The following is a 17877-nucleotide window of genomic DNA, read 5'->3' as shown; positions in this document are numbered from 1 at the left end:
AATTTTTTAGCGTAATCGCTTCCAAGAAATTCAATTCCAAGAGGTATTGGATTAGATCAAAACAATGATGTTTGTGGTCGATCGTTTTATATCAACAAACTCTAAGTTTGGAGAACTCTACAAGCCCCAAGCTTGGAGTGAGCACGAACCCCTACAGTTCGGCTTAATTTGGTCTCCCCTATGATGAAGAAAGGGGGGTAGAAGAAGGGAGTTTGCAAGTCCCCGAGAAAAAGAAGAGAAAAGAAATAAAAATTTCAAAAATGGGAACTTTTTGTAAAGAAATACCTTGAAATAGGTTGCCGGGAAATTTGACTGGAACAATACCCAGAAAAGTCCCCGGAAAGTTGACCTGTCAACTAGCGTTGACCATCGTTGACCGGTGCTGACGTGGCAAAGGGTCCGGTTGCTGATGTGGCAGTGGGACTGGGTGCTGACGTGGCAGTGGTCCGGCTGCTGAAGTGGCAGTGGGTCCGCGGCTTGGTCTCGGCTTGGGCCTCTGGCTTGGTCTCGACTTGGGCTTCTAGCAGTGGGCTTCTCCTTCCTCCCTTTTTTTTTTCCTTTTTTTCTTCTGCCGGTTTTTCTGCCGGACTTTGAGGTGGCAGGTTCATCAAGTTTCTGGCGGGTTTTTGTCATATTTCTTCCGGTTCTTGAATCATCAGATCGAGTTGCTTCTATTGACAAAATTTGGTGGAAATTGGAGGGCTGGATGATGGTGAACCGGTAGAATATTTGTTGCGGGTTGTATGGAGCTTCCGGTGGCAGGTTCAGTAGGTTTCCGGCCAGTTCTTGTGGTTCTGCCGCCAGTTCTGGATTGCTGGGGTCGAGGGCTTCAAGTTGTGTGGCGGAGGCAGAAAAGGGTTCAAGGTTTTGTATTCGGATTTAAGGTTTTTGCTTCTTGAATCAGGGTTTGGCTATTTGTTTCAGGGTTAGAGCTTCGTGCTGATAATGTGTTTTAGAGAAACAATATTTGAGAGAGAATTACTGTGTGTTCTCATTATAATAGGGGCCTCTTTATATAAAAGATTACAATGCATAGAATCTGAATTGTACATGGAAAGATAATCATACAATGAATGGATATCTCTAAGATATTCACCGAGATTCTCTCTAATTAAAACTCTATTACCACTAGGTCAAGTAACCTAGAGTTTGGGCCAGACATATATTCTGAATTTACTTGAACAAACTCATTATTCTTTTTTTTCTTTTTTTTTTAAATCGTATGCAAGTTGTGCAAAACTGCGTACAAAACTACAAATTAATTTATACCATAGCCTTCTTTTTTAGGGAAATGATGAAAAAGGTCAGATTAGAGTGTGAAATGATAAAAAGGTCACTTAGTTTCCCACTTGATAAAAAGGTCCGCAATAAATTGTTAATAATATTAATTTAGTCCTTATGAATAATGAAATGATGTTAAAAAAAGGTCAGTTTTTAATTTTTTTTTATTTCCATTCTACCCTTAAAAGTCTAATATAACGTTTATAACTTTATATTGAAGAATCACAAAGCTCAAATCTTCTCTATTTTGATCAAAACGGAGCTCCGAAAGGTAGAAGACGATTATCTGATCAAAACCTAAAAGCTTGATTTGATTTGATCGGAGTTTTTTTTATCCCAATTCTCTCTCTCTCTCTCTCTCTCTCTCTCTCTCTCTCTCTCTCCCCCTCCCTCCCTGCCTCCCGAAAAGTTGAAAATGGAGCTGTCGTTCCCCGAGGAGGTGTTGGAGCACGTGTTCTCGTTCCTGCAGTTGGACGGCGATCGGAACTCGATCGCTCCTGTGCAAGTCGTGGTACGAGATCTAGCGGTGAGATGAAAATTCAGAGCTGCGGTTTTTGCATTATCGGTAATCTATGAGTGCTTCTTATCCTTTCTTCAATCGCATCGGAATTTTTTGTTTTTGTTTTTACTATTCTCGCTATTCATTTGATTTTGGGGCTTGGCTTCGAGAACTAGTGTGGACGCTAGCTAAGTGTGCTTCGTTAATTCAAAGAAAGGAAGACGAGGTGTACGAGCGGCTGCTTTGTATGGTTGAGGAGTTGGGTCTTTGGTTTAGGTCAGTGAATCTGATATTATTCTATTTTCAGAGTATTCTGTGTTTGGTTGTTGGAAAAATAGAGAAATTAGAAATTCTTAACTATTCAATCATTTGGGATACTAAAACTGTTTTACTCTCTCATGGTATTGGATTGCCGTAATTATCTAGAATGTTTGTTTGGTTAACCCAGTTTCAACTTCAAGGAGCAAATTTTTGGTTTGAAATGCAAGTTCATTGCCGAAATGATAAACCATGAACTTGTTCTAGACCATTAAGCATAGATACTTGCTGTGATAATGTTAGTTGTTTCTTTGTTCATTAGGAGTGACCTGCGTCCAAAATCTGCTTGCTTCTTGCATCAAAAATAGCTTGCTTCTTGCATCAAAAATAGCTTGCTTCTTGCATCAAAAATAAATTGAATGCATCGACAAGGTTATGCTATTCGGCTATTATTATTACTTGAACTGTTATATCCTGCTAATGTTGTTAGAACTAGTATATTAGTTTATATGAGTTGGCTCCCAGAGTTCATATTTTTGAATCAATTGCTGGATCCATATGACAAAGATTTCTCTTTTAAGTTAATAGTGTTACTAGGATAGATAGCAGATGCTTGTTGTCACATAATGTTAGATTGATGGGGATTGCGTAGGAAGATGATTATGTTATTCCACTTCATCAATACGGCAATTTGATAATATGTTTTCACTTTGTGATACTTATTCTTTATATCCATCATATTCTTATCAATATGAGTGTTAAGGTTTTGTTTGATATGGTTATTGCATTATTTCTACCCCTCTGCAGCATAATTCCATATGATCCTAATTTAACATTTTTCTGTGATTTCTTTGAGAGTGTCCACTGTGTTTTAAGTAGCTTTTGAGAAGCACTCCTACTGGTGCTACTTAAATTGATTGCTTTACGGGTTGAAGGAAACTTGTGCAATTTTTTATTTTCTCAAAACTGAAAAATGCAGTCTTTTCAGCTACTCTGGAGAAACTTGTTTGTAAAACATAAAAATCTAATTGGCCTTCTGCATTCGATTTCTGTTTTGTAGAAGTATTATGTATGTGCTTAAGATGAGGTTATCTCTTAAACTTAGAATAGTGGAATGTTTTAAACTTGTGGGTTTTCATGGAGATGTTGTTTAAAAAGATTTGGACACATGTCCATTTTATATTGTAGTCCACTTCGAACATGAATCAGATTATCTGCTTAGTTGAAAGTAAGATAAAATCCCAGATGCTATTTATATACTCCCAGTTGCTTTTCATATACCTGTCTTATAACTTTTTGTCATCATAGCTTTCACCACCATTTCTTCTACTGTGCTTATATTGCTTATATTAGTATCACTTAAAATCTTCGATAAGCCTTGTTAACCCACTTTGGACCTTCATTGACTCATTGTGGCAGGTTCTTGGCCCAGAAATGTTGAAATCGGAATTGCAACATGGTGAGTTAAAATGTGGTGGTACTCTGCGAGAGCGTGCTACCAGGCTTTTATGCTTAAATCTACCCCATAGAGAAGATTCCAAAGAAGCTGCTGGCAAATAAATGAGTACGTGATGTGCTTCATTTAACCCTTTATAGAGCAAGTTTCTCCTTCAAGGCTTAATTGTGTAACTATATATTTGAATCTATAAGGTTCCTAGTTGTTGACTATGTACTATTGTGTACCATTATCCTTCGTGGATAATGTTGGTGGTTGTACAACTTTTTTTTGACGTATAATGAATGCAATACAACAAGGATTGACAGTGACATGATCAGTGACTTGGCCAAGAATTGACAGTGACTTGGTCAGAGATTGACAGTGACATGGTCAATGACATGGTAAGTAACATGTAACTTGCCTAGTGACATGGTCAGTGACTTGAGGTTAACAGTAACTTAACCAATTACATAGTCAGTGACATGTAGCCAATAACGTTGCTAGGAATAATTGACAGCGACATAGTCAGTGATTATGTCGATTACTTGAGATTAATAATAACTTTGCCTGTGACATGACTGATAACTTGGCCAGTGACTATGTCAATGACTTGAGGTTAACAATAACTTGGCCAAGGACATACCTTATGACATGAAAAGTTACATGGTCAGTGACATGATCAGTTACATGGTCAGTTACATGATCAGTTACATGGTCAGTTACAAAAGTAGGCTATGTCACTGGTCATGGTCAGTGACATGTGATTGATAGTGACTTGGCTACTGACCTGTGATCAACATTGAATATAACCAGTGACAACAAATCTGGCCTATTAGCACGTCCCACATAACAAGAACATTGATGGTTTGAGCATGTAAGACTGCACAACAAAGACAAGTTAAGAAAAACAATATGCCAAAAAATTAATAACTCAAATACAGTAGAACTTGTTGTGTAACAAATTTGCAAAAAAAGGAAAACACTGCAGTATTACAACACAACTAATCAGGAATTAATACAACGGCAAAACACTTCACACTCACTACAAACGACAAACTAAGGCACCAATCTAGTGTTTGGATTATGAATTGGAAAAGAGATACTCAAAAAAATTGAATCTTAATATTTTTTATTATAAATTTCAACGAACCAATCAATGATAAGAACTCCAAGAAAAAGAAAAAGAAAAAAGAACTCCCCAATTTCCAAAGAAAAATTATACTGAATCACAAAGGATACTAAAATAAGCTCAAGACCATATAGATCCCAATCAAAATTAAATCAACTTGGTTCTTTTCCACCTTCCTCGGAATCCAAACGCAATGCCCAAAAGTGATTTTGCAGGCATGAATGGGAGAGCATGATTCTTTATTATATCCTTGGGGTCTATGTATATCATGCTTTTCTCGTTTGCTACCAACGTTTTTGCCCTCCTTGCTCGATTCATTACGCACACAATTAAAGTCCTCTACCGCTTAAACTGCAACCAAATCATCCCACATTATTCGAAAGAAAGTCACCTAAAGCACAATAAGAAAAGGACTCATTTGAACATAGAAGCCCTATTATCTTTTGTCCAATACTCAAAGAAAAATATATCAAATGCTCTCCGTACTTAAGCCAAGTATATATCACCCCACATTTCCTTTGTTTTCGTAATGTTAGATTTCCAAGGCTTTAAAAATCTGTAGCTTAAAAGTCTGTAGCATTCTACATGAAGCCATGACGGTAAGGAAATTGCCATAATCAGACAATAGCAATTCAAGTACTCAACGATCTCTAATCATTACGTCAACCAAGTAACTTTTACTTCGTAAGACATATTCTAATCTATTTGGCTTCATAATCTGTAGCAGTAAGCATATCTAAACCATTCTTAATTCATTCTAGGCCCCATAAGAATGCAAAGCTCCAATTCTCAATAAAATTGCTTGGTTACATATAAATTGAAGGCTCCCAAAATGAACACAATATTTATCAACCCGGCACCCTGAAAATTTTTCCAACCATTCTTCCCGTCAATCATTGCATTATTCATTACCAAGAAAGCAGGTAATCTAACTCCAATTCAGTTCATGAAACTTGATAAGGCTCTAGGATATATAAACAAGGTAAGGGTACCTTGCTGAAGCTGCTACTCTGGTTCTTCTTCCTAATTATCATGAAGAATAAGCCTCTAACAGCAAGAATTTCAAGTGAATGCCTAATCAGATCCAAGTTTCACAAAGTTGACACATCCTAATCAAGAGTTTCAAATAGTAATGACCAAACACAAAAGTAATATCAAATTGAAAAGCAATAAACACCATAAAAGAAACACACTGAGTATAATTCCTCGTAATTTTCACAGCAACCAAACAGAAATCGATCAGAAGCACAATTTAAAGATCAACCTTTGGAATCAGAAGACGATCCACATTTGGAAGCTACAGTCTTCCTCTTCTTCAAGCAAACACCAACTCTTCTCCCACTCTTTTTCTTCTGCTCCTCACCACACCTTTAGATCTCTTTACTCCCTTCTTCTTCTTCAACCAAATGTGATCCTCGCAGTCGCTTTCCCATTGTAGCACCGGAGTTGGTGATCTTGGCGGCGGCCTTGAAGAGTACCTGATTCCAATCCAAGTTCCAGAACCTTCAATTCACAACAATTACAAATACCAGAGTTGAAAAAAACTAGGGAGAATTGAGAAGAGAGTCAAACTGGTTGGTAAGGAGATCATTTTTGAGTCTCATGTGCGCGTTTGGCTCTGCTCTCTGGTGACATCGACCGTCGAAGGCTAATCGGTGGTGGCGAGCGTCGTTGGGGGACGAGAGATGGAGAGGAAGGATCATCGGACAGCTTTTGATCATCGGCGGTTGAAGCAAACGCGCCAAAATGATGCATTTTCTTTATCAAATTTTGAGGTTTCCAATTCATCGTTATCTGCCGGTTGGGATGCCAAAATGACATTTCGGAACCAAAATAATGGCCTAACAAAAATTGTGTACGACGGAGTGTAGCAAGCTTCGATGTTACCGGCGCTAACGCAGAGCTTGGGAATCTGGTGAGGCGAGTCGGACCATTTCTTGGCCTTGAAAGCAAAAGCTCCCAGAATGGCTTTGGCCTTTGGATATAGTACCTGAGTTGCAATAATATATATGAATGACATGAGTTGTAATTTTTGTTATTTTTAAGGGCATATTGTTAATAGACAACCTTAATTATCATGGAGACATTTGTGGTGTCTAAATTATCATAAGACACTTTAAAATGACATCTTTTATCATTGTCATTTTTTTCTTTTTTAAGAAAAATTTATACCAAAGTCTGGAGTACGAAATTTAGAAACCAAATAATATACCATATACAATTAAAAAAAATAAAAAATTGAAGCACAATTAAGGAACTCGAAACATCGCTGCGGTTGGCCCCAATCAACGTCTCTAACCGCCTTGCATATATATCTTCCCAAACAATTGATTGTACTGCGTTTCGTACAAATACTTGCTTTTAACCGCTTCCTCTTCCTCACTTGTTTCTTCTCTCTTGCCATCTCAATCTTTCTGCAAGACAAGAACAAATTTAATACCATCGATCGGTAGCAATTTCTGGACTCACCAACTACGTACTTTTAAACATCCCCACCAGGATAGATCAATCGCTAACCAAGAAAATTTCCCTTCAGAAGGTATATGATCACTCTCTCTTTTGAATTGGGTTTTGAAGTTCTCTGGAGTGAAAGAAATCTAGTACGTGATATATAATTGTGAATTCCAAGTCTTTGTTGACGTGTTTAATACAAGAACTATATATGCCATGACGGGCGGAATTACGTTCAGGTCCGGACCCCCACCATTTCCTAAAAATCTCAATTAGCTTATAATTTTCATTAATTATACCCTATTTATCCTCAATTTTATTAATGATACCCTATTTATCCTCAATTTTATTAATGCCCCCCGGGGTAATATAAGCAATGACTTCGTTCAAATTTTGTTGTTTGATAATTTTTAGGGTTTTTAATTGTTTCCTTTTGCGTTATCTTATCAAAAATCATATTTGAAATGGTCTTTTTTTCCCTCTTTCTCCGTTTAGCATTCCTTAATGAGCTTCATAGTATTTACTTTTTCTTTTACGGCTAGTTTCTTATGCCACATTTTTATGTTTGCTCTTGAGAGAAAAAAAAAATTGTTATTGAACAAAAGTTTTAATTCCGACACACCACCCACCCACACCCCCCCCCCCCCCCCCCCCCGGGCCATAAAATTCTGGTTCCGCCCCTCTAATCTCCATTTCTTTTGCGTTTCTTGCAAAAAATTAGTCTATGAGAAGTGCATAAAGAGAAAGAACTCAATTGTAATAACTAAAATTTCTATTTGTCTTTCAGAATTCTTGCGTTCTGTTCCTTCAGCGAGATTTATTTATGGCTACTTCGTGGTGCAAAGATTCCCCAATACTCAACAAAGTTCGTGGATGCATCTTGCTTGTTGTGATAGTAGTGACTCTTGCGACTGCCATTGGATTTACTCTTTGGTTCATAGGCAGTTATGTGGATTCAAAGTCCGGTCCTCAGACACAACCCCTTGTGCTTCGTTTGGATGCATTTTGTTTATCAAATTTTGAGGTTTCCAATTCATCGTTATCTGCCGGTTGGGATGCCAAAATGACATTTGGGAACCAAAATAATGGCCTAACTGTTACCCTCTACCCTTTTGAGAGTTTTGTGTATTACAAAGAAGGTGAAGACGCTCTGTCATGTGCTTTAGTGGATGCAATGCATATTCCTCCGAGAAAACAGAAGACAGTGCAGATCAAATTTGATTCCACAGGCTGTGGAGGGGACCAGCCATTTATCGAGGATCGTGTGCTGAAGGAGTTAAGTGAAGATCGAAAGAGTGGTTACTTGAATTTCAGTATGAAGATGCATATAGATGCTTCGTATAGCATGAGGGAGCTATTGGGAATGGGAACACAAGTGAGTTTAAATCCAAATTGTACAAATTTGAAGGTTGAGTTTGTCGCTGCCAAAGGTGAGGGAAAGATATTTGGGGGAAGGAAGTGCTCTGTTCCATTGCCTAATTGATCCAGGATTGTTGTTGTACATGTTTATAATTTGAACCTTGATATACTATCAAATATTATGTTGGAAGTTTCGGAAGGCATCGATCCTGACCTGAATGGAGTATTTATATTTTTCTTCTGAGTAGATCAGCTATATATGCCGGTGAAATTTGAACTTGTGGCTCCATGATGCTGCTGCAACTCAACCGCATATTTTCTCAACTTTTGTCTTAACTCCGTAGTATATGAAAAATAAAGTAATTTGGAAACAACCAAGGGTCATTTCTCTTCCTTAACCATCATTTGATATAACCAAAAAAATACAAAAACACTTGGGTATGACACATCTCCAAGGGATGTTTTTCACAAGTTGGGGTTCGAACCAGATACCTCCTATTTACCGGGAGAAGCCCTGTAACGTCCACCCCACTTATAGCCTCGCATGCTTTCACCAGAAAACCTTACTAGGTCATATCTCTTCCTAAATTATGGATTCAATTTATAATTTTTCATGGTCTTTTTAAGTAAAGAAATTCAAGAAACAATAAACAAAAGTGGAAACTGTTGTTCTCAACTTTATGTTGTTCGATACAGACTGATATATTTAAAAGAGAAAAATTCAGTCATCGTCCCCAAACTATGCTGCCAAGGCAAATTTGATACCTGAACTGTCAAAAGTATCAATGTGATACCCTGGCATCAATGTGATACTTCCGTCAAAAATCTCTAACGGCTCCGTTTGTCTGCTGATGTGGCAAGTACGTGGGTCCCATGTGATATTTTTATCAAGGGTAGGATGGTCTTTCACTACTAACTAATTAAAAAAAAAATTGAAAAAAAAAAAAACTGGATCTGCACTACACGCTCAGACGATCCTCGACTCCCATTTTCCCCAAATCACCTGAGAGAGAGAGGGAGGCAATTCAATGTCAGACTTCATCCTCCGACGAGATGACCTCTAAATTCGCTCAATCCCACTTCGAATCGGCCCATATGAACCAAACCGTAACCCGCACACTCCTCTTTTCAATCTCCATTGAAACCGATCTAGGTGGGGTTCCTTCAATTCGATCTAGGAAGGGTGTTGTTTGGCAGATGTAACACTTACCCATGGTGCGGCGATGGTGGTTCGACGGCGGTCTAGAGATACCGGCGGGGCAGAACACTTCGCGGTCCTGCGGAGATGGCAGTGGTGGGGACGGGCCAGGCTTGGATGGCAGCTTATGGTCTTCCTTCGAAGACCGTACTTCGCCGTAAAGCTCGCCTCCCCTTTAACCCGACTGGACTGCGACGTCGTGCTATTGGGCTCCAACTTCCAGTGAACGATGTTTCTCCCAAAAAGAAGACCAGCGAAAGAACGTGTTCAAGTTCGAGCATAGATTTGCAGCCACAATTATGTATTGCTCGATGTGAAAGGTAATTAAGCAAGGGGAGAAACAAAATGCTAGGTCGCTGGAAAGAAGTGAATCCAGATAAAGTCCGAGCATCCCCGTCGACAATGATGTTGACGAACGCTGGGCAAGAGGTGTTGTTCTGCGCTGATGCTACGCTGGGGGATTTGAGGAGTTGGTGTTGTCGTTGTTGTTATTTTTTTCTTTTTGCAATCTGAGATTGGTGCTCGCCGGATTGGAGTGTGTTGACGTCCGGATTGGGTGATTGAGGTGTCAAGGCGTTATTGTAAACGAGAAGTTGCATTGGGTAATTGAAGACTACAATCTCAAGTTTGATGATGTTAATGCTTGGATCCGTGGGGATCTAATTAACGATAAGTAAAGAGAGAGAGAGAGAGAGAACGACACAAGCGAAGTATAGTGGTTCGCCTCCGCATGAGCGGGAGACTACGTCCACTTGAATGTTTAACTATGTGTGTTGAGCCTTGCGGCCTAACATGATCACAAAGTGTGTTGTAATGAATGTCTTGAGTTGTGGGAGGAGGCATTCCTTTTATAGATGAAGGAATGCTTCTCATTTACTTGTTCTTCGATGTGGGACAAGCAAAGTTACTATTCTAGTCTATTTAACATGTAGAAAGCTATGTTATGGGGGCATCTTGGCAAGGGCGGAAAGGTGGCTTCCCGGTGGCGGATTTGCGACTTCCGGATACCGCCGCGTAGCCTGAACATAGGGCTACACGATGCATGTCTCGGTTGGGCCTTGCCATGCCTTGTGGATGTCCCAAAGTAGGTGTTACTTATGCTTGGTGATGTAGTAAATACTCCATATTATTGGAGGTATGTACAAGTCCCCGAAGTCCCCGAGTAAGAGTAGCTTCTTGGTTGGGGAGTTCAAATCATGAAGTCATTAAGCATAAGTAACCGGGCGGTACGGAGCCCCTACAAGTCCCCGAGCTCCGTAAGCAAGAAGGGACTCGTTTAATCCTGCACAATGAGACAAAAAACACGCATATGTAGAATGCTTGTTGTATTGGTTACCGTCCGTATTAATGGAATGCGAAAAAGAATTCGATTTGAAGGGAACAACAAATGGTAGAAGAATTCAATATTCCATTAATGTGTATGAACATGTAAAATATTGGTAGTTGTATATGTGGATCTTATGGCCATATAACACGCACAATAGATAGTGGCAAGTGCAATGGGTGTCCATATAAAATTGTGGGAGTAGTCCCGGTGACATCGTATGAAGCGTTTGTGAACTTGGGGCTTAAGTAAAGCATGTTGGACATGATCGAGCAAGTTGGGTTGTTCGAGCAAGTTGGGTGTAGTTGAGTGTGTAGGCGTTGTGCGAGCATGCGAGGCGTGGCCCAAGCGCAAGTCGTGGCCATACTCGATACCCAAGCGAGTCGAAACCCGAACAAGTCGTTTATCCGAGCATGTTTAATTAAGTCATAAGTGTCACAAGCTTCTAGATGCATGTCACAAGTAATTGAATTTAAGCATGTATGTGTGTAGCATGTACTTGTAGTAAAGTTGCTAATAACATGTTGTAGGCATGCTTAATGTTTATAGAGACATGTATAGTCATGGCATCGGCGGTAGCTCAAATTGCAAGAGCGTAAAGATAAGAGGAAGGCACTTATCTTATGCCGATTTGAGGTTCATTGCTTGTGGCGGATAAAGTACTCCGATAATGTATGTCAACTCGTAGTTGAGGTTGAATGCTCAATAGAAATAGTTGAATTTCCTTGCCACAAAATAGATGATTAGTATGTAGATTTGTAAAATCAACATCAATAATTTGCATATGTACTTTGATAAAACAGTAATCAAAGTGTAAAAGCAAATGTAGTGGTTGAAAATAACTTGCATATATACATATCTATCTTGAATGTTGAATTTGCTGGAAATATACAAACTCTCACTATGTCCGATGACCGTTGAAGTATGGTGGTGAGGGTGAAAATGGATCATTTATATGCAAATGTAGTAATCATATGGCACAAGTGTGACGACCATTTGACATGCATAATATGCAGCGGTGTACTCGTATCCACACCCAAAATGTATAGTAATAAGCATGAGATTTCAATGACACCTCACAAACGTATTTAAAGCTGCATAATAATTTTGATGGTATAAGTTCAGATTTGCATGCTTGTTCGTTGACAAATTGATGTGTCCCATACTTGGGCGGTGGGGGTACAGACATATATTATGGACTATGTACTTGAGATTGTAGAATTCATGAAGTTATATGTATGAGAAGTAGATGTGGCTATAGACACCATAAGGCAGCAAGAAATTACACGTGTAAGCCATGTGCAAGTAATTAAACATATATGTGGCTGCATGTACTTAAACAAATAACGTGGCTAGCGGACATGCACCAAACATATGTGTAAGCTATGTACGTATGCATGTCTAGGTGAGCTGCATGCTTGTGGGGGTGCACGCATGTTTAAGTACTCAAGGTATATGATAATAGTCAACATATGGCCACGTGCAGCTTGCAATGATTTACGTTTATAAATGCATAAGAAATCAGTCCATGTCAAAGAGACTTATCTTTGGGCGGGAGATGCAACTGAGAGGACCACAAGCTCCATTTTGATCAAATGGAAGTGCAGTGATCGCCGAAGAGTGGGCGGTGAGTGAGGTGAGAGCTCCGGGCAATGGAGTTCTCGTCAGCGGCTCTCCAAGCAGCAGAGGTTTCGTCGGCGGTGGCCGGCAGTGTTTTGGAACTCAGCGGTAATAATGGAGTTCAGCGGAGGATCTCAGGCGGTTTATTTTCCGTTGGGCGGTGGTGGCTCCGAGGAGGATGTTGGGCGGTGGTGGCCGGAGGTGGGCGGAGAGCTCCTAGCCAGCGGTGTACAGTTCAGCGGTTAAGTTCGGCGGAGCGAAGCTTTTGCTTAGCGGTTGTGCTCGGCGGAGCGGAGCCTTGGTGACTGGCGGAGCTGGCTAGCAGGTTGTCCTCGGAGCAGTCTGGCGGTGTTTGGTCCCCACATGAAGCTCGGCGGAGGTTTAGCCGCTGGAGGGGGCTGGCGGAGAAAACTTTGCCGCTGATGATTGGGTCGTGCAATGGAGGTTGCCTAGCGGTGACTGCCGGTTGGCGGAGCGGAGGTTGCTGGTTGCTGACCGCTGGGCATGGCTAGCGGTGGTGTTCCGCTTATGAAGATTGGTGGAGGTGGAACTGCAAGCTCAAGGTTCGGCGGCGCTGCTGGATGTAGAAGGGTGAAGGTGATGCTACCATGACCGGAGTCGCCGCGGAGCGTCGCCGGACTTGAGGTGTTGCCAGCGGAGGTAGCGCAGGTGGGCGGAACGTCGAGGTGGGCGGAACCCGGAGCTCAGCGGGTATTCGCAGCAGGCCTGAGTGCAGCGGGGAATGGGCTCTGTCGCTGACGGAGTTCGGCGGAACTCGGAGCTGGCGAAGGATCCGATCTCGGCGGAGGATCCGAGCGCGGCGGAGCCTGGAGCTGGCGGAGGTGGTTTGGCCAGGAAGTAGCTGCCAGGGAGAAGGGCCGCTGAAGAAGTGTGGCGGTGGAGCCTTGCCGGTGGTGAATTGGGCGGAAGAAGCCATGTCCGGCGGTGATATGCAGATATGCAGAGCTGCAGAGGGAGACTAGCAGGGGTAAGCTAGCGGAGCTGCAGGGGCTGGGTGCTTGACTGGCGGAGCAGAGGATGCAGCGAAGAAGGAGAGCTGGCGGAGCAATTGTCTGGCGGGAAATTTAAGAACTGGATGGGTGCCCAGAAAAGCTTTCTGGGTGTCCAGAGCAAATTTGCCGCCACTCTTTTTTTTTTTTTTTTTTTTTTTTTTTTTTTTTTTGAGTTGAGTTGGGCGTTGACCAATATGGTCAGCGTTGACCAAGCCTTGATGTGCGTTGACCTGCTCCGCTGGGCGTTGACCGACTCCGCCGGGTGTTGACCGACTCCGCCGGGCGTTGACCAAGCTCTAACTTGATGTTTACCGAAGTTCATGGTACGTGACGAAGCCATTGTGTTGGCTTCCCACAGACGGCGCCAATGTTAATGCTTGGATCCGTGGGGATCTAATTAACGATAAGTAAAGAGAGAGAGAGAGAGAGAACGACACAAGCGAAGTATAGTGGTTCGCCTCCGCATGAGCGGGAGACTACGTCCACTTGAATGTTTAACTATGTGTGTTGAGCCTTGCGGCCTAACATGATCACAAAGTGTGTTGTAATGAATGTCTTGAGTTGTGGGAGGAGGCATTCCTTTTATAGATGAAGGAATGCTTCTCATTTACTTGTTCTTCGATGTGGGACAAGCAAAGTTACTATTCTAGTCTATTTAACATGTAGAAAGCTATGTTATGGGGGCATCTTGGCAAGGGCGGAAAGGTGGCTTCCCGGTGGCGGATTTGCGACTTCCGGATACCGCCGCGTAGCCTGAACATAGGGCTACACGATGCATGTCTCGGTTGGGCCTTGCCATGCCTTGTGGATGTCCCAAAGTAGGTGTTACTTATGCTTGGTGATGTAGTAAATACTCCATATTATTGGAGGTATGTACAGATGACGAGGAGGATCCTATTGTTGTCTTTGATTTGGAGATGGAGGAGTTTCGGAGACTGCGGCTTCCGTTTCCTAAGGTTGAAGGAGATGACAGTGTGAATTTCAGTGTTGCGGTTTTTTGTAGTGAAGGGTGTCTGTGTCTATAGCGTTATGGAAGTCTTGTTGCTTCTGGTTCTGTTGATTTTTGGGTCATGGAAAGGTATGGAGACAATGACTCGTGGAACATGCTTTATAGCTTTAGGATTTCCAACGAGTCTCCGATTAAGTTTCTGAAGCCACTTGTAGTTGCAGGGAGTAGTCAAGTTGTTGTGAGATGTTCTACTGCAGAGCTGGAGTTGGTAAGGATTCATGAACAAGAAGAGGAGAAGCGTGGTACCTATATGAATGAGGCTGAGCAAATGTTATTGAAAGTCTGGAAAATAGAAAACTGGAATGATCGGGGTCGCCGGCTTTGGCAGTAATAATGAAAAAAAAAATTAATTAACAAAAGAAAAGAGTAAATTTGTCATTTAACCTTTTTTTGGGACCCACGTGCTTGCCACGTCAGCAGACAAACGGAGCCGTTAGAGATTTTTGACGGAAGTATCACGTTGATGCCAAAATACGTGTTTGGGTATCACATTGATACTTTGAGAGTTCAGGTATTAAATTGGCCTTGGCAGCATAGTTTGGGGACAGTGACTGAATTTTTCTCTATTTAAAACTAGACTTGTTTCAGTCCCAATAGAAGATTGTGGTATGACTTACGTTGAAACTCTTGATATCAAAATCTTTGGAAAAGTTATATATCATTCGCTTAATTTGTCATATTATTTGCCGTACCTAAATCATCATATATCATTTGCGATATGTTAACGAAGTAAATTTCTCAAAATGGGTAAATAAACCAAAACCACTAAAAAAAATTTTAAAAAAACACATAAATCTCAACTCATCTACTAGCTAGTTATAATCTAGTGGGCAGGGTATCTCCTTACCTTTGTTGCTATCAGATCAGGGACTTGTACACAAACTACCAACAAACAGGCTAAGAAAGTTTGGGCATTAGATAATTCTTCAAAAAATAAATAAAAATAGGTGATGAAGAATCGCACATGAATTTTAGCTCAATAATTTCTCAATAAGAGAAAACTAGAAAGAACTCAAGGAAGCAGTGATGATGTCATGATGTATTCACGCCACAATGACAACCTTAAGACAATTATTTATGAGTGATGGACTAGAGTTTCTGATGGGTATGGACTTAAAACTCATTTTAATCACTGATTGAATTTAGAGAAAAATTCAGTCACCGTCCCCAAACTATGCTGCCAAGGCCAATTTGATACCCAAACTCTAAAAAGTATCAATGTGATACCCAAACACGTATTTTGGCATCAACGTGATACTTCCGTCAAAAATCTCTAACGGCTCCGTTTGTCTGCTGACGTGGCAAACACGTGGGTCCCATTTGATATTTTTATCAAGGGTAGAATGGTCTTTCACTACTAACTAATTAAAAAAAAATAAAAAAAAACTGGATCTGCACTACACGCTCGGACGATCCTCGACTCCCATTTTCCCCAAATCACCTGAGAGAGAGAGGGAGGCAATTCAATGTCAGACTTCATCCTCCGACGAGATGACCTCTAAATTCGCTCAATCTCACTTCAAATCGGCCCATATGAACCAAACCGTAACCCGCACACTCCTCCTTTCAATCTCCATCGAAACCGATCTAGGTGGGGTTCCTTGCATTCGATCTGGGAAGGGTGTTGTTTGGCAGATGTAACGCTTACCCATGGCGCTGCGATGGCGGTTCGACGGTGGTCTGGAGATAACAGCGGGGCATAACACTTGGCGGTCCGGCAGCGATGGCAGTGGTGGGGACGGGCCAGGCTTGGATGGCAGCTTATGGTCTTCCTTCGGAGACCGTACTTCGCCGTAAAGTTCGCCTCCCCTTTAACCCGACCGGACTGCGACGTCTTGCTATTGGACTCCTGCAATGGGCTCCAACTTCCGGTGAACGATGTAATTTCTCCCAAAAAGAAGACCGGCGAAAGAACGTGTTCAAGTTCGAGCATAGATTTGCAGCCACAATTATGTATTGCTCGATGTGAAAGGTAATTAAGCAAGGGGAGAAACAAAATGCTAGGTCGCTGGAAAGAAGTGAATCCAGATAAAGTCCGAGCATCCCCGTCGACAATGATGTTGACGAACGCTGGGCAAGAGGTGTTGTTCTGCGCTGATGCTACGCTGGGGGATTTGAGGAGTTGGTGTTGTCGTTGTTGTTATTTTTTTCTTTTTGCAATCTGAGATTGGTGCTCGCCGGATTGGAGTGTGTTGACGTCCGGATTGGGTGATTGAGGTGTCAAGGCGTTATTGTAAACGAGAAGTTGCATTGGGTAATTGAAGACTACAATCTCAAGTTTGATGACGAGGAGGATCCTATTGTTGTCTTTGATTTGGAGATGGAGGAGTTTCGGAGACTGCGGCTTCCGTTTCCTAAGGTTGAAGGAGATGACAGTGTGAATTTCAGTGTTGCGGTTTTTTGTAGTGAAGGGTGTCTGTGTCTATAGCGTTATGGAAGTCTTGTTGCTTCTGGTTCTGTTGATTTTTGGGTCATGGAAAGGTATGGAGACAATGACTCGTGGAACATGCTTTATAGCTTTAGGATTTCCAACGAGTCTCCGATTAAGTTTCTGAAGCCACTTGTAGTTGCAGAGAGTAGTCAAGTTCTTGTGAGATGTTCTACTGCTGCAGAGCTGGAGTTGGTAAGGATTCGTGGACAAGAAGAGGAGAAGTGTGGTACCTATATGAATGAGGCCGAGCAAATGTTATTGAAAGTCTGGAAAATAGAAAACTGGATCGATCGGGGTCGCCGGCTTCGGCAGTAATAATGAAAAAAAAATTAATTAACAAAAGAAAAGGGTAAATTGGTCATTTAACCTTTTTTTGGGACCCACGTGCTTGCTACGTCAGCAGACAAACGGAGCGGTTAGAGATTTTTTACGGAAGTATCACGTTGATGCCAAAATACGTGTTTGGGTATCACATTGATACTTTTGAGAGTTCGGGTATCAAATTGGCCTTGGCAGCATAGTTTGGGGACGGTGACTGAATTTTTCTCTTGAATTTACTATTGTTGTTTTTCTTTTTTGCCATATACAGCAAACAGCTAACATTGAAATGAAGAAAAGTTAGAGAACCCAATAATTGGGTTGGAACAGCAAACATACAGAAACAAAATAGAACAAAGCAACAGAAGAGGATGGTTAATTAATGGACCAAACCCAGGCACTGCAACAATATAAACAAGGAAATAACAACAACGACAATAATTACTCAAACCAGGCGAGGCCAATGCAACAAAACCCCAATCTAGCCAAGCAACGGACGCTGCCACAAGGATAGCACCAGCACGGACAAAATTTGCACCACTTTGCATG

The 17877-nt window shown here is 41.4% G+C and overlaps 2 protein-coding genes and 1 long non-coding RNA gene across 3 annotated transcripts; all 3 read left to right on the top strand.

Moving 5' to 3' along the window:
* Window positions 1-1505: 1505 nt before the first annotated feature.
* Window positions 1506-3807, top strand: LOC112191674. The gene is made up of 2 exons (XR_002933060.2): window positions 1506-2056; window positions 3458-3807. It is a non-coding gene; the product is annotated as an uncharacterized LOC112191674 (long non-coding RNA).
* A 3163-nt stretch (window positions 3808-6970) lies between these two features.
* Window positions 6971-8665, top strand: LOC112194288. The gene is made up of 2 exons (XM_024334536.2): window positions 6971-7144; window positions 7844-8665. The coding sequence occupies exon 2, from the start codon at window positions 7880-7882 to the stop codon at window positions 8537-8539; it is 660 nt and encodes a 219-aa protein (XP_024190304.1). The 5' UTR covers window positions 6971-7144; window positions 7844-7879; the 3' UTR covers window positions 8540-8665.
* Window positions 8666-16229: 7564 nt separating this feature from the next.
* On the top strand, window positions 16230-17325 carry LOC112194286. Its single transcript, XM_024334535.1, has 3 exons — window positions 16230-16362; window positions 16844-16956; window positions 17008-17325. Exons 1-3 carry the CDS (start codon window positions 16230-16232, stop codon window positions 17323-17325), a joined length of 564 nt encoding a protein of 187 aa, XP_024190303.1.
* The last annotated feature ends 552 nt before the right edge of the window (window positions 17326-17877 follow it).

The sequence above is a fragment of the Rosa chinensis genome, chromosome 3, assembly GCF_002994745.2.
Source record: "Rosa chinensis cultivar Old Blush chromosome 3, RchiOBHm-V2, whole genome shotgun sequence".
Classification (NCBI taxonomy): Eukaryota; Viridiplantae; Streptophyta; class Magnoliopsida; order Rosales; family Rosaceae; genus Rosa; species Rosa chinensis.
This window is presented reverse-complemented; position numbering and strand designations above follow the sequence as displayed.